General features: G+C 50.3%; 1 protein-coding gene across 7 annotated transcripts in view; it reads left to right on the forward strand.

Annotated features, from left to right (window-relative positions):
* Positions 1 to 24,512, forward strand: part of SHROOM3 (shroom family member 3) — a 139,051-nt gene that overhangs the window by 92,171 nt on the left and 22,368 nt on the right. For 6 of the 7 annotated variants that reach the window (XM_082759424.1, XM_082759427.1, XM_082759429.1 and 3 more), the window contains one exon: positions 16,576 to 16,704. In XM_082759424.1, coding sequence (XP_082615550.1) covers positions 16,576 to 16,704 — 129 coding nt within the window. Of the gene's footprint in view, positions 1 to 15,689; positions 16,006 to 16,575; positions 16,705 to 24,512 lie in introns of those variants that run through there. The other variant, XM_082759426.1, reaches the window with a different exon arrangement.

Below are 24,512 nucleotides of genomic sequence, written 5' to 3' on the forward strand. Positions count from 1 at the left end.
TAAGTGTTTAACCTATTTGGATGGTGCACCCTCTAAGATGTGCATGGGAGGAGTACGTTGATGACCCTGGCTGGAAACCTGGCCCTGTGAACTGCGTGGCGTGCTCCAAATCATTTTCTGAGGCATGTGATAGCATGCCAGGTTTTATAGAAAAAGATGTTTTTCTCTAGGAAGCACAAGTGGAAAAACCACAGGACATGGTACTCTGCTGTGAGAGGTACCGCGTCAGACAGTGGGTTTCATAAATAAGATTCACAGCTAACATTTTGCATCCTTTATAACGTCACCTGCCATTGCTCTTCTGCATCTCCCAGTGTGTTTGTCACAGGCTCTTTGATTTCTGCGTCTCGTTAAACATTAAGCGTTGTGTTACATTATGAGTTAGCAGGTAGAGGAAGAGATGTCAGCATGAGGAGCAGCACTGGCAGAACACCGTGTCTCCTGGTACGGATGCACCGGTGCAAAAGGCCATTACGTCACTTTTACTTTATCTTGAGAGTAGGATATATTTGTTCAGGTAAGGCCGGCAGGAACCATTTTAAGCCAAGACAAAATAAGTTACTTATGAACTGAAATAAAGTTATCCTTGCAGCCGTTTATGATTACTTAACGGTAGGTGAGGTGAAGCCAGAGCCTCTTTCTTATGAGGAGCACGTCAGGGAGTGGGATCCTCTCGCTGTTCTTACAGCCTCAAATTACGGGCACATCTCCTCCCTCTGTAAAACAAGAATCTCTGCCTCTGTCAGACAGGCATACTTGTGGAGGACTCTTGGGTATTCCTGACTAAAAGATCAGTTACAGGCCAGACACGTTGTGATGAAAATAAGTCACCTGCTTGGGGTTGAACAGAAAAGGTGTCTCTCTGGGTCAGCGTGGCGCGGCTTCTAAGCCACAGCAAGCAGAGCTAGCGGGCTGCCCACACTGGCTGTCCCCGGGGCTGGCAGCGCGGTACCACCAGGAGCTGGTGGCACAGGGCAGGGTGAGTGCAGGGGCTCCCAGGGTGCCAAGCTGGGCTATGACAGAAGCCAGGGTAGGGCTGGGGCGGGCGAACAAAGGGCAGAGCAGGGGCTCGGCTAGCAGTGGAGCAGTTTTGCAGAGCCTCCATGGCTGTTTTACGGGTGAGCTTCATGTTTGGTGTTTCTGGGGCCTCTGTGAGGCACTGGAGAGGGAGGGAAGGGGTGTAGGAGTGGACCCTGCCTTGCTGCGCTTCGCTCTCTGCATGTGAGCGCTCCCTCCCCAGAAGGATTCTCCAGATGTGATCGGAAAGCCACCTTCTTGCTCGGGCTGCATGCACACCTCTAGGACCACGGCATTCAACTGTCCCATCCATCCAGAGAGCAAACAGGTGAGGGCTGTGGTGTTTTTAGGGTCCTGTTGCAGCACGTTCCCCGGAGGTAGTCGCCAGGCATCCTCGCAGCTGCAGCAGGTTTGCTGTGTGCACGCTCCGCGTGGCGGTTGCCTGTTTCAGGGGGCAGTGTAATGTTCTCGGAGCCGGTGTGGCTGGCAGGTGCCTTGCAATGAGATCCAGGGACGTAGCCTGAGAAATGTTATCACCAGCTCGGAGTGGCCCACAGACCCTTTAAAGCAGCTAAGAACAGAATTACATTCAAGTGTAACATTACCAGCCGACGTCTCTCTTTGTGCATCTGGAAGGAATGTGACCCGCAGACCTCATCCGTCCATTTACCTTCACTGCAATTTTCTCCTCTGCTTCTCCTGCCCAGCAGATCAAAACGTCCCTTTTTCCCATTCCCTGTGATAATAATTCCTTTTTAAGAGTGCTCTCTGCATGTTCCCCTGCCTCACCCAGCCTCCTGTTCCCTGCCCGTTCAGCTCTCCCTGCCCATGCAGGCACCCCGGCAGCCCCTGTTCAGGCGCGTGGAGTTTTGCTCCAAACCTCAGCCGTGTTCTGCCTCTCCTTTGCCCAGCAAGTGGTGGGTGAGTCGCTCCTGCAGGTCCACGATGTGGGAATTCAGGGGCTGAGAGCTGCTTGGTTCATAATGAGTGCTGCTGCGTGCTTAACGTGGGAGAGAGAAGTTCAGTTTGAGTGAAATACAGATTACTGTAATTTTTATGGGAAAGTTCAAGCTGTCATTTAACAATCACAGGGTTTTTCCTTCCAGAGGTCGGTTTAGGTACAAGACATGGCTAAAAAGCCAACGGCTGAGCACGCAGCGGTCGGCTCCAGCCTCCTTGGCACGGCCCTGCAGCAGGTGGGAGCCCTGCCACTGGGAGACAGGCAGGTTGTGATGCCATGGCAGCCAAAACGTCTCAGATATCCCCGTGCTCAGCAGGCTGCAAACAAACGAACGCTGTGTTTGTGGTGAGAAGAAAAGCGCTGTGGTGCAGGGCCCTTCTCCTGCTGCATAGAGCCCTCGCTCTTGGCAGCACCGGGAGAAAAACCGCGCTGCCTGCTGTAGGATGCGGCCCGTGGCAGTGAGCAGATGGAGCCCAGAAGGGTACTGAGTGAGCAGCAGTGACCGGAAAAGATCCTTCCCTTGTTTGTTTAGTTAGGGAGGACTCCACTGGTAAATCCTCGGGGTGAGCAATCATTCTTCATCTCGGTGTTTGCAGAGCACCCGGCACGGTGGGGCCAGGTCAGTTCCTGGGCGTCCCCACCTCAGTGGCAGCGTAAATAAATAAAAAAGCAGGATATGAATCGAAGGGGGTGTTCTGTATAATGCCACTGCTCCCTAGCCATGCCCAATTCCCACCGGAGCCTCTAGCCTGGGTAATGCAACACCAGCGTATCAGGTGCTCAGGGCACTGGGAAGGAAACCTGTTAGCGACGTGGCAAAGGAATAAGGCCCGTTCTGCTGGCTGCAGACCTAGCCCCAAAGCCGGGACAGGTCAGGCATATGAAATGAAGTACTGATTGCCCGTTACAAGTGCTTATTCATGACCGTCCCCAAGTGGAAGCCCATTTGTGCTCTGGCTTGCTCTAAGAGTGCAGCTGGGAGCCCCGAGTGTCCCCACACACAGACTGCCTTTACAGCAGCGGGCGTGCGAGCAAGCTGTGCAGTGGGGATAAAGCGAGGGGACAATTACCTGCAGCTCGGCTGAACTCTTTGCGAGCATTTCCTTTCTCTTGGCAAGTGCTGTGTTGGAAACAGGCGGTTCTGTCCAAAGAAGCCAAAGGGGCAAGAGAGCAGAAATAGCTAAAGCTGGGTGATACCCAGGCGGAAAGGAGAGGTACATGAGAAGACGTTGTGTCTGAAAGCCATGAGTTAGGGGGATTGTTGCCGAGTTTAACTGGAGTGAAAAGCTTGGCTGACCATGATGTGATGCATGCCTGTATTCAGCTGAGAGCCACTTCTCCAATCCTTTATGTTCTCATTGCACCAGTGCTTGAATTAGCAGCGCTCTCCTATGGGCTTACAGAAACATGAAGAATTTCAATCCTCAGTTGTTCTTGATGGGAAGAGGGGTGTGGGTTTTTTTTGATGTAGCAGTAGCTGCTGCATTAGCTCTGTTCTAGTGGTAGGGAGGAGGATCAGAAGGGCAAATTTATGCCTTTGAAAGAGGAATCTGATGCAAATGAAACCAGCCCACTTCACCCTGATTAGATTTCATCGTGTTGTGACTTCAGAATGCCTTCAGCATCCTGGCAACAAGGGCAAAGATTTGAGAAATGTCCTGAAGTTAAAAGGACACAGTTCCTATGGATTATCAGTGTATCCCTTTTTTTTTAAAAAAAAAAAAAACAAAAAAAAACACACATCTTTACTGTTCTTTCAGCAACTTGAAGCGGGCGTCAAAGAAAAGTATTCAGCCAGACAACAAAAATAGCCGGCCAAGTGCTCTCCAGCAGTGACCTGATCCTGTCTCGTGTGCTGCGGAGGGCGCGGATTCCTTTGCAGTTACAAGCAGGCTCCAGGCTGGAGACAGACTCCATTTCAGGCTAATTTAAGTAAAGTACGTGATGATAACTGATGGCCCGTGCACAGCAGAGTTATAATGGGTACAGGGCCCCCGGTGCAACATGGCTACATCCCAGTCGTGCTGAGATAGTTTACATTTCCCTGGATAGATGGGGTCTACTCTGTGCTGTAAGGCATCACTCTAAAAACTATTCTACAGCCCTGATGGAAAGATGAAGCCATTTGTCTTCACAGCATTATCCCAGCTGGGCAGGGAGGAAGGAACCATGTGGTTACACAGCTCACGAGCTCGTCAGGAGTGGATTTCCCAACATTTTGTACTCCAGTGTGTTAAGGGTGTGTGCTGGTCCTGGCCGTTTCGAGCAGATGATTAGGTCCCAAACAGAGAATGAAGAGCATGGTGGCAAGCATTAACAAGGAACAAGAAGATACATTGCTAAAAGAAGACCTAAGCAGTATCATGCTAACAAAACCAAAATCTTGCCTGTGCCTTATGTTTCTCAAGCGAGGGGCAAGCATAAATACAGACAGCTTCACTGAGCTACATCAGTCAAAAAATCTGGCACCACCGTTGTGTTTCACCCAACATGAACTCCTTCTTGTGCGGACAATGCGGGTGAAAGCCGGGTCCTTTTCTGGGCTCTGATACAGGCACCTTCAGGCATCACCCGGAGTCACCTGGGCGAAGTTAAGAGGGGCTGGTTCCCTGCTCTGCTGTGTGGCTGCACACGTGGTGCTGCTAACACGCCCGACAGGACGGGATATACCTCCACCCAGGGGCAGGAATGATCCACAGGGAGAAGGAGAAGCTGCAGTATTTGAAGTGGCTCTTGTGGCTAAGGATTTTACCTTTTGAAATCGTAGTTTTATTTGTCTGCCTTCCCGTGCAGATGGCTTTGGCCTGGGAGCTCTCTTACTCCATGCTGGTTTGAGTGCTTAATGCACTGGAGTCCAGACCTCAGTACAGTGCATCAGGAAAGGGAGCAGAAAAGCCAGCAAAGTGTCTCCAGACCAGAGAGGTGTGTGTTGAGAGGTAGATTGAAAAGTAAACATTTTATGGGGCCCGGTAGCTTTGTTGTGGAGGATGGCAAACCGTCAGGCTGGAACCTGGCGGCTATCACTCTATGAAGTACAAAAGGAGCTTAGTTTCTAAGTGGCTAATGAGTTTACTACCTTGTTTCTGTCAAGGGTTTTGCAGGGGTGATGCTGATTAATGTGTCATGCCCTTTCCCCAAGCCTGTCCCCTTCCTCTTCCATCTCACCAGGCTCTGTCTGACACCATTTATTAGGCTACTTGTCCCTGACTTGTGAGGAATAAATATTGACACTGATGGCTGCTTAAGAGGATTTGTTTTTGCTGTTCGACCTGTGAAAGAGTTTGGCACTCCTCACTCAAAAGCTGCTCTGTGTTTGGGACTGGCTCCACCCAGACTTAATTTTGGAGGTTATTTTTTGTTGTTTTTTTTTAATGAGGCTGATCACAGCGTGTCCTGTGCATGAGGAGAGGCTGCGATTAGGGTTATACATTGCTCCCCTTTTTCATATTGGCATGAAGAACAGATTTCCAGACTGAGCCTACGGATCACTGCATGTCCCTAGCAAAGATGTGGCTTCCTTTGAGACAGTGCTGCTGTTCACGCTGGCAAATAATAATTTCAATACAATTTTTTGTTAACTGGGGCACGTGAATGGCCTTTTTCTATTTAGCTCTGGAGGTGTGCATCAGATCACGGTCTGTAGCCTGAAGAGCTCAAAGCAGTCTGCCAGCTGGCATTGCAGAGGGTGGTCATCCTCTGCCGCGGCTTTTTAGTGCATTTGGAGCTGCTTTAAGGAAAGCATTCTGTGCAGTTTCACATGCACTGGTTGCGGGTGGAATTTTTAAAATGCATCTTAAGTGGCTTGTTAGGAAAGTCCCGTTAAAAGCCCACAGGCATTTAGAGTAAGTGGGCTTTTCTGAGTTTCCAAAGAGCTATGAAAAATTCTGCATCTACAGAGTAGCACCTGTAACAGGGACTCGGTGTCGCTGGGAGCCCAGCAAGATTTGAGACATCTCCCTGGAAATCAAAACCTTACGGTGATCTGTCGTGGGATTTCCCCAGCCGGGCTTGGAGGTAGTGTGCCCCAGTGCTACCCAGGGACAGCATCACTGGGGCAGACTCTGAGCTCATCCAGGTGAGTGTGTGAGCATCCAGAGTCCCAACTTCAAACCTTGCTTTGAGCCCAGGGGATGACTTGCGTCTGGACTCGGGCTCATTGGACCAAAACACAGGAGGCGAGGTGATGAGGGAGGGTTTCCCAGTTGACAGTGCTCATAGAAGAGCTCCCACTGCAACTGGGAAAGCTTACACTGGCAACTGGGAAAGCTTTTGTGGCTCCTGCGTTAGCTTCTCGCCCACATCCGTTCCGTGCTAGTCATGAGGCTGGAGCCCACTTGTCTTTTCCACCCTTACAATGCTTCCCCAGCCCCTCAAACTGGAATAATTGCTTTATTGGCACTTCCAGTTCCCTCTGGTTTTCCCCTCCCTCATGCTTTCTTTTTCAAAATCAGCTGCTCTGTGCCCGTCCCCCCAGACAGCCCCTCGCCACCAGCTCAGGAATGCGCGGTGGGGCAGTGGGGGCACTTCTCCTGCACCCCTGCACCAGGCTGGCTTCGCGGGGCAGGGGGCAGGTGGCCAGCCCTTGCCGTTGTTTTAGGAGCTGCAGGTGCAGGGGGCCTCTGTCGCTGCTGGGGAGGGAAAGGCGATTCCTCCTTCGGGGTGGTTTGTGTGAGCACAGTGGGGATGCTCTGGGGCATACGCTGAGCAAGGGAGATGAAGGGTTCCTCCCCTCTGGCTGCAGTCCTCGTCCTGCTCCAGAAAAGAGGATTTTTCTCTTTGCTTTTCTGTGCTTCAGTCCCTGAGACCTGCGGGGCTCTGAACTCTGTGCGGAGTCATGCTCCAGGTGATGCAGAGGTTCTGTGTTTTGGAAGGCAGCTGGCCAAATCCTTATCTCCTCACTCAATCTCTGCTCGTTTCTCACTCAGGCAGATCTCCTGCTGAAATCCTGAGGAAGTAAATGCACGCTGTGTTGAGTAAGGGATTCAGTCATTTGTCTAAGAAGAGTTGTGTGAGTGGGATGGAGAAGCAGTTCAGTAAGAAGTAGTTCCTATTATGGGGATTAAACGTTGCTACACCCATGAAGGTGATTTAGCTCTTTAAAACTCACTCCACCCCTCCAGTTACTGCAATTAAAATCTGGCACACCAGGAAGCCCTGCAAAGCAGTCAGGTTAATGGGCAGAGAGAAAACTCAGCTGTAGACTTGAGTTGGTTCTTGATGCTGAACACCACCGTGCCTGTGACAAGTGTGGATGCGAGGCTTTCTTTTGTCCCTCTGAGCAGATGCCCAGATTGTCGTTTGCTTGGTACCAATCACTGAGACCAATTTTCCAAAAAGCGTCTCAGCTACCATTCCAGTAACACCCGTATTTTCAAAGGACAGCTGCCAGGGTAAAAAGCCAGGTTCCTTGGAGTGCATGTGTATGCAGGCCAGGGAGGGAGATCCAGCTGTGCTGGCGGAAGAGATTAATGCCCTTGCTTGCTCATCAGTGCCAGAGATCTCATCCATCTGCCACTGGAACAGTTCGTGTAAGCACTCCCTTAATCTTTAGCTTAAAACCATTTAAATTGCTGGTCTGAACTGACCTAGTTTGTTTTGCCTTCAACGCATTAGGAAACCCTCACGCAAACCACTGCACCAGCAGATCGAGCCTGGCCCCAGCTCCTATGCTGGTGGGAACGGTTCCCAGTGGAGCTGGTCCTACCTTTCAGTAGGACCTTTCTTGGGGCCATCCCCCGGCTGGATCCCAGGTGGGACACAGGCTGCCTGGCGTGCCCAGCCCTCCCAAGGACAGCCCTTCGGTATCCGGCAAATGTCACTGTTCTGAAGGGTGAGTGTAACACAGAAATTCTGGAGAAGATTTTCCTGGGTAGTGAATCTCTCACTGCGAACATCGCTTCTTCAGCATGGAGGCTTGTCTTTTCCCATGGAAAGGGCTGAATTTTATAATCCTAAACTGGAACCAGGTTCTTACAGTGTATGAGTATGGCTCTCGCTTCCCTCTCATACTGCCTTTCTTTCTAGGAGCTTTTTTTATTTACACTTGTCCTTTACAACTAGCTTGTGCTTTGCTTTGTATTGTGTAAGAAAAGTTAGAAGTTTTAATTTATATTAAATGACTTCTGATCAACATGATTCAGCATCAGAATCTCCCAGGTCACGTGCAGATAACTTTATTGTTTTACCTGTGTGCAGGGGTCATGGTCCTACAACAGACAGCTGTGTTCCTGAGCTTCTCCCCGCGTTCTGCAGTACATCGTGCTCACCTGAGGTACCTCTGACCAGCAGGTCTGAGCGCTGCTGCACCTGGAGAGAGCTGATCCCAATCTGTTATGGCCAGGTCCAAAAGGTTGTTCCGAAATGAATCCTGGTCCTGGTGAAGAGGGTTGAAGCTCTGCTTCCCCAGGCAAATCCCATGCCTTGTCCAGAGGCCAGTGTGGCTTGCTGTGTCCAAAAATCTCGTGAGTGGTTCATAATGGTCTGTGGATGCTCGTGAGAGTCCCAGGTGTAGAATTGAACGAAAATGCCATTTCTCTGTAATTTTGCTTCTGTTTGGACAGAGTAAGTAGGTAGGCCTGTTTTCTAAGAGGGTAAAAACTTGGTGAGTGCAAGGTGCAGGGAAGCATTTCACTTGTGGGGAGAGCTGGGGTGCAGAGCAGATTGCTCTCCACTTTGTGTGGATGCCATCGTGATGCTGTTTGGCAGGCCGAGGCAGTTGTAAGCTCTCATTTCTCACCTCCTGAGAAGGGGAGGTCTCCCCTGAGCTGGCAGAGTGCTGCTCAAGTCAGCACTGGCTTACACCAGAGAAGACCGCAGTCCTACGCGTCCATTGAACTACATCCTGAAATGCTACTTTACAGAATTAAGCCACAATCCCGGGAAGATTTGGGTCAGAGCTGCACAGAGAGCACTTTGTGCAGGAACACCAGCAGGATGTAAAGGTGCTGCAGCATTGGGCACGTACCGGTGCCGGGCCTGCCGCTGATGTGCCAGAACTCAGTTGTGTGGACATGGGCTTGTGCCCCAGTTCGCCTTTGAGCACCACGACGCTCTCCTGGCATTAGTTTGGCTCCGATGGAGAGTGAGAGATGTTATTATGTTAAAATGGGTTATTTTAACTGCAAGCTCTTGGGTAAGAAGGAGTCACCTTTTGTTATCTATGCATGTGTACATCCAAGCATGGGGGGCTCCAGTGCCTGGACTGGCTTTCTGGGTGGTACCACAACACAAGCAGCAAGCCATACCTCACTATAACCACCAACTTCTATTACAAAAAGCCAGGAAATAACTAGGGATAAAAACTCTTTTTATTATTTTTTTTTTTCTTTCCAGCCCTTCAGGTTATTCCTTCCAGCTAGGGCTCAGGTCTTTTTGGCAGGGCCACGCAGGGAACCGTGCACTCCGGCCGCCAGCTCAGCAGCACAAGAAAAGACTCCAGGCTTCAGGGCGGCGTGCCCAGCTGCCTGCCTGCACGCTTGGTTCACACACGCTGTCTGAGGGAGAGCTACTCATGCGAGGCAGGGGAGGGCCCACATTTCAGAAAGCCTCGATTTAGGGTGTCCTTAAAAGGGTGGCAATCACTGGGGTCTGGGTGCAAGGAATGCCTATTATCAAACCTAAAGACCAAAGGGAACGCTGCATATTGTGGACCCAAATGCAGCTGGCACGGACCAAAAATGTGCATGTGAGTGCCTTTCTAAGTACCCAGTAATCCTCCAGGGCAAAATGAGGATTAGGGCTCTCTCACAGACAAAGAGGGAGTTCATTTTCTCAAAGGTGCCTTGGCCAATACCAAATTAAGTGAGGAACCCGAATGAATGTGAATACTCCTTTCAGATCTCTGCTTGCAAACAGGTACAGTGCAGAAGCAGCTTGTTTGTGTGGGTCTGTGCAAACACAGCGTGGCCAGATTGTGGGATTGAGGTCAGGTCAAATAAAACCCATCCAATCTCAGAGAAAAGGGAAAGCCTGGAAAGCAGTGGGCAAGTGGAAATAGATGGTATTGTACAGACAAAATCCAGTCTCTGTTCACCAGATTTTTCCTCTCTGGACATGGAGGTCAGTGCTCATTCTCTGCCTTTAATTGGAAGTTGGTTAAGTTGCAGTTAAGTGACGAGCCCTCCTGGAAGGAAAGCTCTAAGTCTGATTTCATTCCAAGTGAGTTCTCAGCCTATTTTTCCCTGCCCTGACACACCGTGTACTCAGCATGATTGCATAGGAGCTACTAGATTGAAGGCAGTGAGTGCTCAGATATGAAATGTATTCATGTCAAATGTCCCATCCCATGACAGCTCAGTGATTTCTTAGCCCTTTAGCTTGTCTTCAGTAGTGGTCGTGCATCTAGAGGAGCGCAAGCCGCCTCTGCTCTGCACTGTTCCTGGAAAATTCCTTCTTTTTCCTTTTGGTGATTGGCTTACAGCATGAGGATCAGCTCTACTAATCCCATCTTAACAGATAATCAGCACGGATGTCCCTGCGATGCATAGAAAAAATATTTGCATTTATGTATCTCAGAAGCAGCAGCCAGCAGCGCTGTGGTTTTGGGTCGTGTATTTTTTTCCTCCAGCTTTGCAGACCCATCGAAATCCAAGGGGTGGACATTATTGGTTCTGCTTGGGACGTGGATACAGCTGCAGAACTCTCCAGGACAAACATCTCATTTGGTCCCAAGATTTCCATGCTCAGTAAGCAGTCCTGTGATTTCAGACCTGCCTTGCTCTGCGTTGGGATGCAACTGAGTCCTTCCAAGGGTTTCCCCAGGCAGGGCCTGGTGCATTTTGAGGTGCCCATGAAACAGCCTTCAGTTCCTTCTCTGCCTCATTAGACTCTGGACGTGAAGCTGGGTCTCCAGGTCCTCCATCTCAGGTGAGTGCTCTAACTTGCAGGTTAGAAAGCTCACACGGGGCCTGAAGGACTTTTCCCAGCAAAAGCTGCAGCCCAAACTGCGTGCTCTCCGAGGAAAAGTTTCACTTCCACAGGCAAGAATTTTTTTGATGGAAAAAAACGTTTTTTCCGCGCATTTCCAGCTGGCGATGGCTTTGTCTGGCTCCCAGGTCCCTTGAGTGAGGCTCACAAACCTGTGCAGATGTTGCAGCTCCAGGGGAGGAGCTGGGCCTTTGTGCTGTGCCACGCAGGGACGCTCCCACTGCAGCTAAAGGAGATTCTGAAAGCGTGACGGATCTGTGGATTATGGGCTATTTCTGGACCAGCCACAGGAGGTAACAAAATAAGAAATACGTAAGCAATCCGGTCTTCTCGCTTCAGGCAGAGCAGGAGGATCCGCAAAACAGTGTGCCCACCGGAGAGGGAAGGGTTGGAGCCCGGGATGAGCACATTCTCCCTGCCCTCCTGCAGCACTGCCCAGGGGAACCTGCTCTTTAACTGCGTGGAGAAGGCAGAAGGGCTTTCTGCTTGCCAGGAGATGGGGAACTGCCGTGGAGGCGGCGTTTTCGTTCGCAAGGAGACGTGATTCCAGCTCCTCAGCTGCCGAGAGCTCGCCCGCAGCCTGCAGGATGAGGATAGCCAGAGGTGAAGCTGCCCAACTGTCCTTACCTCACTTGGCTGAACTGGGGACCTCAGGACGCCCTGTGACATAATGTAACGCTATCGGGATAAAACCGTGGTCTTAACCCCTTCACCTCCCTCCTCGCAGCGCTGTCGGAGCTCAGTCCTGCATTGTTGCTGCTTCTCCTCGTTTCTGTGTTTGTGCTGTGCTGTCGGCTGCTTCTGTAGTGGAGGAGGGTTGCCTTGTATGTTCCCCTTGTAGACAAAGGAAAAAGTATTAGGTAACACCTAACAACTGCTGTAGAACTTGGAAGAGGAGTTCCTTGCTTTATTCTCAATTTCAGGAGCATCAGCAGGTGAATTAGTTTTCTAGGAAAGCTTTTAATTCTGATACCGGTTAGAAACACTCCTGTTGGTCCCAAATGATTAAAAAACAAAAGCCAGAATTTGAGCTTCATCCTCTTTTCTAGGAATAACACTTGGCTTAGAAATACTGAGACATTAAAAATGACTAAAGCTGTCGCTTGTGGATTGGAACCTGTGGGATTTAGGTCTTTTATTGCCATGGCAAGAAACTTGGAGTTAGCTGAAAATATAAGTCACCGTGACTCCAAGAGGTGGAACCATTAGAAAAATAGCTATTATGAAGAGTTTTAAAAAGAAAACACAAAAATAAATTTTATATATAGTTCCAGGTGCTGTTTATGGATGATCTCATCTCTGTCCTAGACCCATACCTGGAATCACAGACAGCTAAGCAGAAAAGCAGCGTACAGGATGCTAGTGCCGACAGAAGAAGTGTAAGGCTAATGTGCTGGAAAGCACGCTATCAGCAGGGAGACTTCAGCAGCTTGGTTTTGTGTGCCCTCCCTGTGTCAAATCTCTCCTTCAGGAGCTGTAGCCAGAGAGCTGAGCCTACGCTGCAGCGTTTCATCGGTGAGAGCAATGGTTTGTGCCACTCCCGGTACTCGACTGTTTTATGATACCTGGAGCTTAAATCTCTGAGGCTGTTATCTCTGCAAAGCCCGGCTGAAACTGGGCAGCAGGTCCAGCCACTGATTTTGGGGGATCTGCTGGGCAGAGGCACGCACCCGCACCTATCGACGAGGCATTGGGTTAGGAAATGATAAGGGAAATCGAAAAAGGTGAGAGAGAAAAGCCGAGAGCCTGAAAGGTTAAGCTAGATGCTAGGAAATATGTGAGGTATGCAGGTAATGGGAGGTCAGTGCAGGAGGCAGATAAGGCGGCCAGAGGAGGTCACAGTTGGTTATGGTCAAAAGCAGGGGAGCTCCCTAAAGCGTGGAATAAGCTCTACAGGGTCGTGACAGCTCGGGCAGGGCACGAGATGTCGGGTGGCAGAAAGAGGCAAACCAGTCTTGTAGGGAGTGGATGAACGAGCCACGTGAAATAAGGCTACCTCTGCTTTCTTGTCGGGCTCTGAAAAGATGCTGAAAAATAGGGAAAAGCTTTGCAGATGCTTCGTTCAGGAAGGGCAGGGGAGGTGCTGCCTGGCTGGTGTGGCACTGCCCGCTTCTCCTGCTGGCTGCAGCTCCCTGCCAGCACAGCGCTGGCTGCGCCCTGACACGACGAAGCTCCTGGCCTGTAACGCTGGGCTGCAGCTGGCTGTAGGCATTTCTTAAAAAGGCTGAAGTCTGTAGCAGTGAATTCATCTGCTGAGGGTGGAACATAGGAAAAAAAAAACACCCTACCAGGCCGTATTTTTAGATGAGGGAAAAGCTGAGCGGAGCGCCTCTGTACAGCCAGTCAGTAACATGTGGGGTATTAAATACCAAAGGCACCGCTGAAGCAGCGAGTATAAATAACAATTCGTAATTAAACAAGAATTTTTTAGAAAAGGAAAGATTTCAGAGGCAGCTGCCAGCCTCAGGTGGGAGGTAAAGGAGACTTAAATAGGCTGCTAGCTTTCCTGTCTCCTGCTTGCGAGCTTTCGAAACAATTCGATAACACCAAGAACAACTGCGGGCCACTCCTTGCCGGGAGACTTTTTAGCTATGCAGTTGTGAGGCCCTTTGCAACGTCCCGAAATAAAATGCAGCCCTAAGGACGATCCCAGTGGGCTGGGCGCCCTTGCAGGGACGGGGCACACCACACCGCCCTGCTGCTGGCACAGGCTTTTGGAGGAGGGATGCTCAGAGGAAAGGGGGTGAGTAGCAACAGTCCAGACACAAGGTAGGCTCTGGGTGTCTCTGCTCTCGTATCGCCGCTGAAGAAGTCTCTTTCTAGAGATGAGTGTGGGGCAGAAAGTGGTGAGTGGAGGAAAGGTGCTGGGTTTGGGGGTCCGCTGCATCCTCTGTGGCAAAGCACCTGGCACTGCGTGCGTTTCCCTAGCAGAGGGATCCTCATCACTTGCTTTCCCCACCGGGCTTGATTAATGGTGTTATTTATAGACTGCCTGATTAGTTTTCAATGTCTTAGCGAGCCCATCGTTCCACACAGAGCTCAGTAATTACGGTTTTTTAAGAGGCCCGGGAAGAAACTCCATTGCATTTCCTTCTTACCCCCAAACAACAACCCCGGAGCCCATGCAGGCACTAATTAACGTTTCTTTGTCTCTGACATAAACCCCGCAGTTATGCATGCTGGCAAGCTGGGTTTTCTCCCTGTGTGAGGGGGAACACCCAGGCTGCTTACCCTCCTGCTGCTCCGAGCCGCCGGTTGTGAGGTCTGGGTCTGCGTGGATCCCTGTGGGGATGCTTGGAAGCAGCACTTTGGGACAGCTCTGCTCGCAGTGGAGCTTACGGAGTCTGTGTTGTCTCTTGCTTTCTTCACGTGTTTCTAAAGCTATAAAAAAAAAAAAAAAAAGCCTTGAGTGCTGAAAGATCACTGGGCTGTGGGCATGGGGAGGGTGTGTGTGCTTACTCCTCTGTCTCAGTTTCTCCAGCTGCTGATTATTCTTTTTTTTTTTTTTTTTCTTTTGCGTTAGGCACAGGGGCAATTCCTCAGTCCTAAATGTTGTTCCTGGCTACTTCTGCGATAGCTGGCTGGAGAGGAGGCAGGAGCAGCTTCACATAGTGCAGGAGCACAGCTATCGTGTAGCCTGGGAGAGCCAAAGTTGGCTGTGCCGAAGCAGAGCACCTTCCCCTAGTGACCCTGCTGGTAAAGCAGAGATGTAAGGAGTGGTAGTTCCCTGCCTGGGAGCTCAGCAGGGAGGCCAGGATTTACCCTGCGGTCAAGACCTGCCTCTGCTGAGGTCCTGTCCCCTCTGATGGGATCCCACCACGGTGCTGTCACTGAGACACCCCATCAGGCATCAGGGCGATGGGCAGCAGCCTCGCCACGGATCCGAGCTGTGCTGAAATGCTCCCAGGGGCTTCCTGGGGCACCTTGCCACGGAAATCTCTCCTGAGCAGTGTTGTAGGGGCACAAGTGCTGTTCTCTGTGGCTGGGACCATCTCTGCCGTGTTTCAGTACAAAGCCTGAAAAGGGGCTGTGTCCTCTGAACGCTACAGCAGTAAACAGGTTTCACCTGCAAGACCGTATACCTGTTAGTATGCATCAACTGTGTGCGCAGGGTCTTTTAAATCCTCCTTTTATCTGTAGCAGCTCTCCCATCCTTTGTCTTGCAGTTAATTCTTCTCTAAAAGTTTGGGGGATTTCTGACGGTGAACTTGGTAGGCAAGGAGAAGCGCAGCAGTTCGTGGTCCTGGCACATCCTGGGGAGCAGTAAGGGAGGTTGTGCCCCTGCCATGCCCCATGGCCAGTGCTGCAGCAGGAAGGGGCATCTTTACGGTCTGATGAGAGGCTTGATGTTTTATTTGAACATGCAGGTAGTGAGCGAGTGCTGCCTTGCTCTCCATGTCCCTGACCCATTGCATCCATTTTACTAAACACGTTGGAGCCAGATCTACATCGCACACAGCAAGGTTTGTGCAGAGGGAGAGCAGGTGGCACAGGACAAAGCAGAACAGAATTTGGCATAGGGAGAAGAAATGCAGCTCAGGCAGGATTTGGGGTAAAATTGGGATGGAGAGAAGCAGGGTAAGCAAAAAAGGCCACTGTGGAGCAGTCGCTTTCCCTAATCTAGGTGAAAGTGCCGCTGCGCGCTCCCCGGCTCTGTCTCATCCGCAGCGCGCGGCTTAACATTCCTGCCTGGCACGTGGGGCTCGGGGAGGGAGCGTGGGGGAGGACCGAGCCGGACACAAAGACGGCCGGCCTCTCACCGGAATGGCATCCAAGCCATCTCAGCTATCCAAAGCCCCAGATGCCGGCATGTGCGCCCAGCCTGCAGCCCGCTGAGCACACAACAAGAGGCAATTACGGCACAACTCGGCCGCTGCAGGCTGAGGGAGGCACGGAGGGAGGCACGGAGGGAGGCACGGAGGGGGCCCTTTCAGCCGCGCTTTTATTCGGCTGTGGGGGTTCCTCGAGCTGGCAGAAATCGCAAGGCTGGCCCACGTCTGGGTGCTAAAAATGGGAGCAAGTGGGAGCAGCGTGCCTGCGGGAAGGAAGGAGCCGAAGCGCACGGTGCCTGTGTGACTTCTGCACGCGCGTGGTGAAGCGGGGTAAATATTCGTTTGCTAACAAAATTTGGAAATACCCGTAGAGGTGGGGATAGACTTCTCTCTCTTGCTGTCACCGTGCGGACCTTTCTCTCAGCTTTTCTCTCGTGTGTTCAGGGCGTTTGTAAGGTGGTTACGTGCGGGTAGGGCACATGCAGCCCCGCAGCCCCTGAACTCCACGCGCAGGGATTTTGAATCCCAGCATGCAGATGCAGGGTAATGTATTTTGTGCCGTGGATGCTGCAGCTGAGTTCCCTCCTGCGTGCTGAGCATTGTGCAGCTCCTCCAGAATGCTTTGTGAGGGGCACTCGCAGGGGCTGAGCACTGCCTAGGTAGAAAGAGCAAAGCCTGGCTCTTACAGCCTGCCGGAGCAGTGACAGAGAGAAGCAAAGGGCTACAAGTGGCTTCCTGTGACATTTTCTTTGCACTTTTTAAAAACCAGCCTGATGCCCCTGCCTCACCCCTTCTGTGTGCGTATGATCATCTTCTTTCTTAAAACCCTTGTGAATGTAGGGTGCAAAGATGGAGATTTCTGTGTGCTGATGCTCACCTGCCTTTGGTTTCTTTCGACAGGGACACGCATGCAGCGAAGGGATGCACCAACCTGTCTCCCAGCCCGCTCAGGCCAGACCGCGTGAGCTCTGACTTTCAGCCCAGCAGAACCGCATGGTTGGGGGGAGTTAAGCTGCGGCTGAAGACCAGGTGAGAGCGTGTGCATCCACGTCCCTGTCTGCTGCCTGTGTTGGGTGGCTGCTGTTCTCGGAGAGTGGCTGGCAAACTCCACTTCCCTTTCCTGGGAGTGAGGGCAGCAGCAGTGCTGGGCTGGAGCAGGGTGAATCTCCAGCATCTATGGCATCAGGTTTTTGGAAGAGGTACAGGACAGTTTCTTAACCTCACATCCACCTTTCCCTGTGGTTTCCTTGCCCTTAAGATAGTACCAGGGAAATGAAAGGAACTGACCTCTTGGGCCTTGAGTCAAGGATCAGCTTTGCTCGATGTCAGTAAGATTTAACGCAGGGCTGGGTGTAAAAATGTTCTTGTTTTGGCAGAGGGCGACTCGCTGGGAAGGGGTGTTGGAAGAGGTGTCCATCCTTTTCAAAAGCTTCGTCAGTTTTGTCTCCCATAGGAGATGGGGGACCAAAATATCTCCACAGCACTGATGTAAGCCTGCAGCAGCTCCCCAGCTTTAGGTGCCTGGCTTTCCAAAACCTCCTTGCGTCTTCCAAGTCTGTGAGTGTTAGGGGAGTTTGGTGTTCAAGACAAGCCTGCTGAGAGCCTATCTGAACGAGTCAATGTCTTCAGAAGGCAGCTTCCTGAATTGCTCTGGATCAACCAGTGCTGTGGTGGAGCCTTGTTTCCTTCCTTTGTGTGTGCAGTGTAGGGCCAAATCCTACGGGGTTTGCTCAGGCAAAGCTTTTAGTGGCATCAAAAGAGCCTTTTGCATCAGCCAGGTGGTAATCTGGATGACCTCATGGATGTTTGTGTCTCAGTCTGCTGAGATTCGCACCACGAGGCAGTGACTTTTATTGGCAGCATGAATTCGGGCCAGACCGTGACCTACTTGGAGTCCAGATGAGCAGCTGAGGAGGGGATGGGATGCGTGTCAAGTCACGTTCCTATCTTACAAGCAAAGGTGCACATCTGGAGCAAACTCGCTGGCCTTGGTGGAGGTGCTCCAGCTTTTAGCCACTGCTGCCAGTTACAGACCCTGGCCCTGTGCATCTCCTCCAGATGGAGCAGATTTTACAGGCTGAAATCTCTCCTTGAGCTACTTTAATCAGGGGCAGATTTATTTTTGACTCGGAGGGTGTGGGGCTCTGCAGTTCCTGAGGTATGTGACCCACAGCAAATTTGGGAAAGAAGCTCACCACGCATCCCCCACCTTTCTATAGCAGTGAGTTATTCAGGACATGCCTGCTGTAAATCCTGCTGGCCTGTCGATCTATCAGCAGATATCTGTAGAAGCTCCAGAGTTTAGCATTTCACTTGGATTAGCTTGTCTTTGGATGCGGTGCCAATGTTTTCCTTCCCTTTTCCGGCGGTGTCGGAGGCTGTGTGTGCCTCTCTCCGTGGCTTAACTCGCGTTGAAGCTTTGGTTGCAAGCAGGAAGTTGCTCTAATGTATAAGAATTTGAGTGTGGGAGGGCATTTCAGCCCCAACTGCTTCGGCTGTACCACTGGGTGCAGTCCTCCTGCTTGTTGACTTTCTGCAAACACGCCCACAGCGACAAAGGCTGTCGGCAGTTTCTGAGGTTCAGGGTGATGAACGAACATCCTTAGTCAGAGGGGGAAGCCAGAGCTCAGGACCGGTCTCTCAGGTGTCGCAGCGGAGCATCTCGACCTTCTTCTCTCCCCCTGATCATCTCCCCATCAGGATTTTGGTGCTGCCTGTGATTTGTAGCCCTCCAAGTGAGAGCAGAACCCAGCTGCCATCTGCGAACTCGCCCTGAGAATCCCCTTGGTTACCTGCCGCGCCCCATTGTCCGCGTTGCGTTTGGATAATCAGGCTCACTGGGCAGCATTTCTGCTGCCAGCCCCCGAGTTCCTCTGAGGAGCTGAAGGAGACTGGGAAAACACATTCCTTCCATTGTTTCTAAGTCTCTCCTGTTGCAAGTTGCTGTGTGTTTGATATCAGAGGGCAAAAGAATCTAAGCTATGCTTGTTTTTCTGTCTTTTTAACTAATTTACCGACCGGAGAAGAATGAGAAAAAATTATTTGAATTAAGCCCGTTGGGCCAATTCATCAATGAGGATAAATCAGCACAGCACTGTGGCTTCTGCAGAGACACAGGCAGGTTAAACCATGTTAGGGTCTGGCAGCTGAGTTTTTCTACCCATGCTCTGGGAGTTGATGGGAACGCCTGGAGAACACATAGCAGGGGCCTTCTCAGAGATGAAAGCTGAAACAAAGACCCTGTCAGCTGGCCAGCTGTCTCTTTTCCATGTCTGTCCTTTCTTCGTCTTTTTCCAGTGAAGGAAACAGTAAAACTGGGGCAAGATGAGTGAAATTGCAGAGGGTCTTTAAGCCAGTGCTCACCAGCTCCTCATCCCAGCCTCTGTGTGCCCCAAGTACCAAGCAGGAGACTGCAGCAGCTCCCCCACCTCTAAGGCACAGCCCGGTGTGAGCAGCACAGACAGACTATCCTGGCAGCAAGTATTTTCTCAAGACAGAGATCCGAAATACCCTTTATTCTGCAGTTTAAGTCATACTTACCATGTAGCTTGGTAATGCTTTCTTAAAAAAAAGGAAAGCTGTCAGAAGATCCCAGAAGGACAGAGTCCTTGAACCCCGTAATCAACAAGAATGAAGGTTGTATACATCACCTCTCGCACTAATAACCAAAGCCCCGCTGTTCCTGTTGAAGCCTGCTGTCTGCTTAGTGTCAGGGAATGTCAGCGGGACCCTTTCGTTGTGCAGGGCAGAGCCCTCAGTCTAAATACTGCCTGGCAGATGGATGCTCGGGCGAAGGGAAAGCGCAGCAGCAGCGCACGGCCCAGCTCCTGGCGCGGCACTCTGCGGTAGGCCTGCTGGGTGATTCACTTCACCTCTTAAGGCCCTTGTTTCCTTTTCTGGAAAGTGGGATAAATGCCCCCTCCTTGGATAAGGCAGCCTAGGGGTTACCAGAGAAATGTGATAACACAGAGGTGTGATGTACAAGACCAATAATCATTAATTACAGTGTTTGACTGTTCATGAGTTCACCCAAAGAGCGACTGTTGCTCGCAGCTGCCGTCACCTCTGAGTGATCTCATGCCTTTTTTCTGCAGCCCAGGGGAGAGCATTTCTTTCAAGAAAAGCTGTTTTCTGTCTCCTGCAAACTCTGCTGCAGCACTTGATGCTGTCACCTGTCCAGAGCCATCCACACCTCGCCCCTCACCAGGGTCAGCATGACAGATATTGCTGTCCCCTTGGTTGTTCCCTTCCACCAAATAGTCTGTCCTCATTTTTATTTTTATTTTGTCTGCTTTTGGTGCTAGCAGAAGAGGAAGGCAGACAGGCTGCGTCCTGCCTGTGGAGTTGAGAAGAATGGTAGAAGGAATCTGTCCATACATCCACGTATGTGGTTGTTATCTCTGCCTTCACCCAGGGCTTTTTTTTTCCCCATGGTGGTCTGGAACGGAGCTTGTCCCAAAGAGTTGGTGATGGTAATGGTAGGAAATGTGAGGATTAGCCTCTGATGCTCTGCTTCCTTGCCCCTGAGAGACTTCAGGGACCTCAGTGCCTGTCTGCCAGTTCAGACACAGAGCTCAAGGCCACGTCTGATGCAACCCAGACATCTCAAGTGATGCTCGTCAGAGGGAAAAAAACAAATAGCATCTGATGTGGGCTGGGAGCAACAAGCAGAGACAGCATCACTGGGAAAGGTGTCTGAGAGAGGAATGAGAGCGGACTGATCCGGGGTAGGGTGCTGAACTCAGCTGGGATATGGTACTCGAGTTGTTTTTTCTGTGTGTGTGTGTTAAAGACCAAAACTGCTAAAAGCTGTGATATGCTCGGGGGGGATTCCTTGTCTGGGGAAATGTGCTCTGGAAGGGGCAGAGAGGAACATACTGCAGAAAAGAAGGTTGCGTCCACACGTTTGGTCTAAATGTCCTGACATAAGTTTTTTTTCAATGCTTTATTATTATTTCTATTTTACTTAGGGAAAGTTTTAATCTGAGCATAAAGACGGGTGAGGGGTGCAACTCTCCCTTTCCTTTACAAGTGAGGAGATTCTGTTGCCCCAGATTTATGACTTGAAATACCATTTCATATACTTCATGTCTTTCTAATGAGTTCTCCTCATTTTAATGAAAATCATGGAGGAACAGAGCACACTCCACATCTCTTCTGCCATTGAATTTACCAGAAGGGCTCTGTGAGCCTAAAAAGACAGATCCAGTGAAAGACACACCAAGCTGATGCCATTATGGCCCGACTTCTTCCTAATTGGCCTCGTCTGTTATGCTTATTTTTAGAACCATGCCTGAACCTTAATTAAGAGCGACGTTGCTTTGAGTAGATTGTGGCCTCACTCTGCTGAAATCCTAATAGGCTTCTGAGTGCTTTAGTTTTTCCTTCATCTCCTGCTTAGTAGCTGGGCACAGGGACTGCAGCAACGCGTTAGGATGGCTGCGATGGCACAGAGCAAACCTGCTGGCATTAGATCTCTTCGTTTCTTCCCATCTGCCTGATCATGGGGAATGGGTTCCCACTGACCACTGCCCCTGCCTGCATCCACAGCTTGATTCCTCCAGGAAAGCTACTTTTCTTGATTAGTTTTGATGCCTTTCTCTTCAGTGTTGCCCATTTCTCTGCTGAGGGGGGTTTTGAAGCTTGCTGGGACAGGGACAAAATGCACACAAGGTCAGTAGTTAGAAAGACGACGACTTAGATGATGTGTTTGCCAGGCGTGTGACTGCTGAACTTAACTTCCTGCAAGCACTGTGGATGAGTTGCAGGAAAAATAGGTGGGTTTACTGGGGCATGGAGAACTCAGAGCTGCTACTCAGTCAGCTGCAACGTCCCCTCACTGGCTATCAGTCATTAGCTTTCTAAAAGGCTGAGTTACATCCCCTTATTGTCTGCAAGGAGAAAATTAAGTCAGTCTTTGTGAGGCAGGGGAGGAAGCTGCTTCCTTCCTGCTTTTCATCCTACCATAAAAACTGGTCCCCGTGAACTGGGCGTAACAGTGGGCATCCACCTGCACTTCTTGCTGTCGGGGCAGCAGTGGTTGGTGTTGCTGCACTGCTCCTCAGCCTTGGGCAAAGCGTGCAGCAGGCTGCTGGTGACTTGAAGACAGCTGTGAGAAATCTGGAGTCTGTAGGGGTTGTTAGAACAGCTTTTTGTCCTTTTTTTTTCCCTCAAAGCCGCTCTATTTGGAGGTTTAGGAAAATGGAAGTTTTTCTAGGCAAGAAAAAAAGAAAATGGCAGTTTGAAAAAGCTGAATTGCCTCCTTTAGTTAAGGTGGGCCTTCATGCACAGAAGTAGAAGCTCTCGGAGGACACAGCTGGAGGATGGCTGAAGCAAAGCCCTCAGGTTGTACATGCTCATAAAGAACAGAAATTACACTGAATGTGTTGCTTTGTATGGTTTTAGTTTGTAAGCATGGGAAAAACATAACCCAACCTTTTTGTTACACTGTGAAGAAAGCTGACGGCTGTTCCTTAGGTGCTGATTCATTTGCAGTTGGTGCCAAGCTATCCTTATAAAGTGTACGCTTCCATAACTGTTTTGCATACAAAGCATAAAAAGAATCTTCTACAGAGATTACAGAGGAGAACACACTCAGTTCTTCCTAATAAGAGAAAGGTGCAGAGCTATTACTGCTACGGACCTCAGAAATGTCAGTACAGTCCTCGCAGCCCAGACTGCATCAAGCCTCTGCCAGACTGTGTTCGAGGAGACTGCTAATGTGCCGGTCACATTTCTGTCTGAAACCGCCGTGACAAGGATAGGAAGAAGGAGCACCCAGATAACACCAGCTGGGCAAGATTAAAGGCTTTCTTTTTCTCTTCATTCTCCCAGTTTACGGTGTGAATTTGGCAGTATCTGGTATGTCATCAGTGTTAAAGTTGCTGCAGGACCTGTTAGCTGCCAGCGTTGCATCAGCTCCACTGCCTGCCCCGAGTATCTTTGCTCCGAGGCATCTGTCGGGGCACCAGCCTGACCTGGATGCCCAAGTTACCTCATCACTGGAGGTGTCCGTGAGGAACCAGGGGTCTCTTTTCCAGCCTGGGCATTTACAACTGAGGGATCACTTTCCGCATCGTTTGAAGTGAATTTTTTACTAATATGTTTGTCCAAACTCTTTTGCAAGTATAGTACAGGTGTAACCCTTGAGGAACAGGTATAAAGGATAAGGGATGGGGTGGTTTATTATTATGAATAAAGTTCCGCATTTTGAAATCTTACAGATCTAGAACAGTGTCAGCTCTTGCTCCTGGTTTTGTTGAAGGCAACTGAGCTATACCAAATTTGTACCAATTAAAGGTCTAATTATTTATGTCTTCACTCAAGTCAGGAATTAGCTGCTGCATTTGCAAGTTTTATCACTCAGCCAGTTTGTCTGGGATGAATCAGGATCTGACACTGTGGGTTTTACAAGAGCAGTTCTGCCCCACTTGCCAAGAGGAGCTTAATCGTGCGCTGCCTTTAATTGCTTCCTGACAGTTGTGCTCTGCAGTAGCACCAGCGTAACCAGAAGCTGTTGCAAGCTTGGCAGATGAACCACGTTCAGCTCCCCCCAGATCCCTAATGGGAGATAGCTGTTCTGGAGACACTGCGTTGCTCACTGCTGTGTTACGCTCCAGTTCTAGCCCTTTTCCCTTATTGGGCAATAATAACACTAATTATAAACTAAGCTTAAGGAAGCAGAGTGAAGCAAGGTGCTATTTTCAGGTGTCACAGGAGGCTGAAGGTAGGAATTTCTGGCATTCCCCAGACACCCACACGCAGACAAGGCTGTGCCGTTCTCCAGCCCTCAGCTCCGTGTCAGGGGCAGTCTCCTGACTGATTCAGGGGGACTGGATCAAGCCCTCAGTCTCTGCCATTCGGTGCACGCGTACCTCCATCCTGCCTCCTCCTCAGAGATCACCTGCGTGAGTCTGCAACATGAGCCGGAGATCATGTGTACTGCGGCGCTTCCTCTCTTGGCTTAAGCTCGGCTAAGATTCGGTTACCCTTAATCCACGTTTCCAGGATCAGGTAGGTGTGGAAACAATGCAAGGTTATCCTGCGCTGAGCTGGTACGGCATGTCTTCTGACTTCAGTTCACAGCTTCGCCCTCCGTGTGTTGTATTGTTACAAGGATACTGGCCAAAAGGGTTTAAAATATCTGCGGCTCAGAGGATTGGCTCTGCTACTCCTTGAAGCTTTTTACTGATCAAATCAAGGGCTAATGTGCTTTGCTTGTGATCATCCCTTGTGCTTTCACAAGTAAAAGATTAATGCTGGGGGCTCTTACTCCTTCCAAGTACAAAGAAAGTCTTTAAATCTCTGCAACGGAGAAGGCAAAAGCATGGGGTTTTTGTAATAAACAGTTTTGTCAGCTTTCCATCCTGCCAGCAAGTTTCCTTGTTTCTTGGGGCAAGGAGCATAACGAGAGAGCTCTGTTTTAAACACACCTACACATGAAATGGTAAAAGGGTGCTTGGTTCAGCTCACCCCCTATAAACCTCCACTTCAGCTCTCCTTAACACAATCTGTCACAACAAATGGTGAAAGGAAAAAGGTGTCCCTTTTTTGTTCTTCTATCTGATGATGAGGGAGTGCTTTGCCCTTCTGAAATCTGCATGGAAAACCTCCTGGTGAAGTGGTTCTGCTTCTCAGTGTCTGCCAACGCAACTCTGTGGAGCAGAACATCAGTCAGTGCAAATGTCAGTTTGTGCCGCTACGCGGTCTGACCCTAACAAGCAGTTTTTGCCTTGGACATTTTCCCGTAGCCTTTCTTTTCCCAGTCTCAGGCAGTGCTAGGAGAGTCCTCTTTTGGCCTGTGTTTTATATCTGCAGAGGGCATTTTAGTCTGTTTA

Source organism: Aythya marila, assembly GCF_965140915.1.
Source record: "Aythya marila genome assembly, chromosome: 4".
Classification (NCBI taxonomy): Eukaryota; Metazoa; Chordata; class Aves; order Anseriformes; family Anatidae; genus Aythya; species Aythya marila.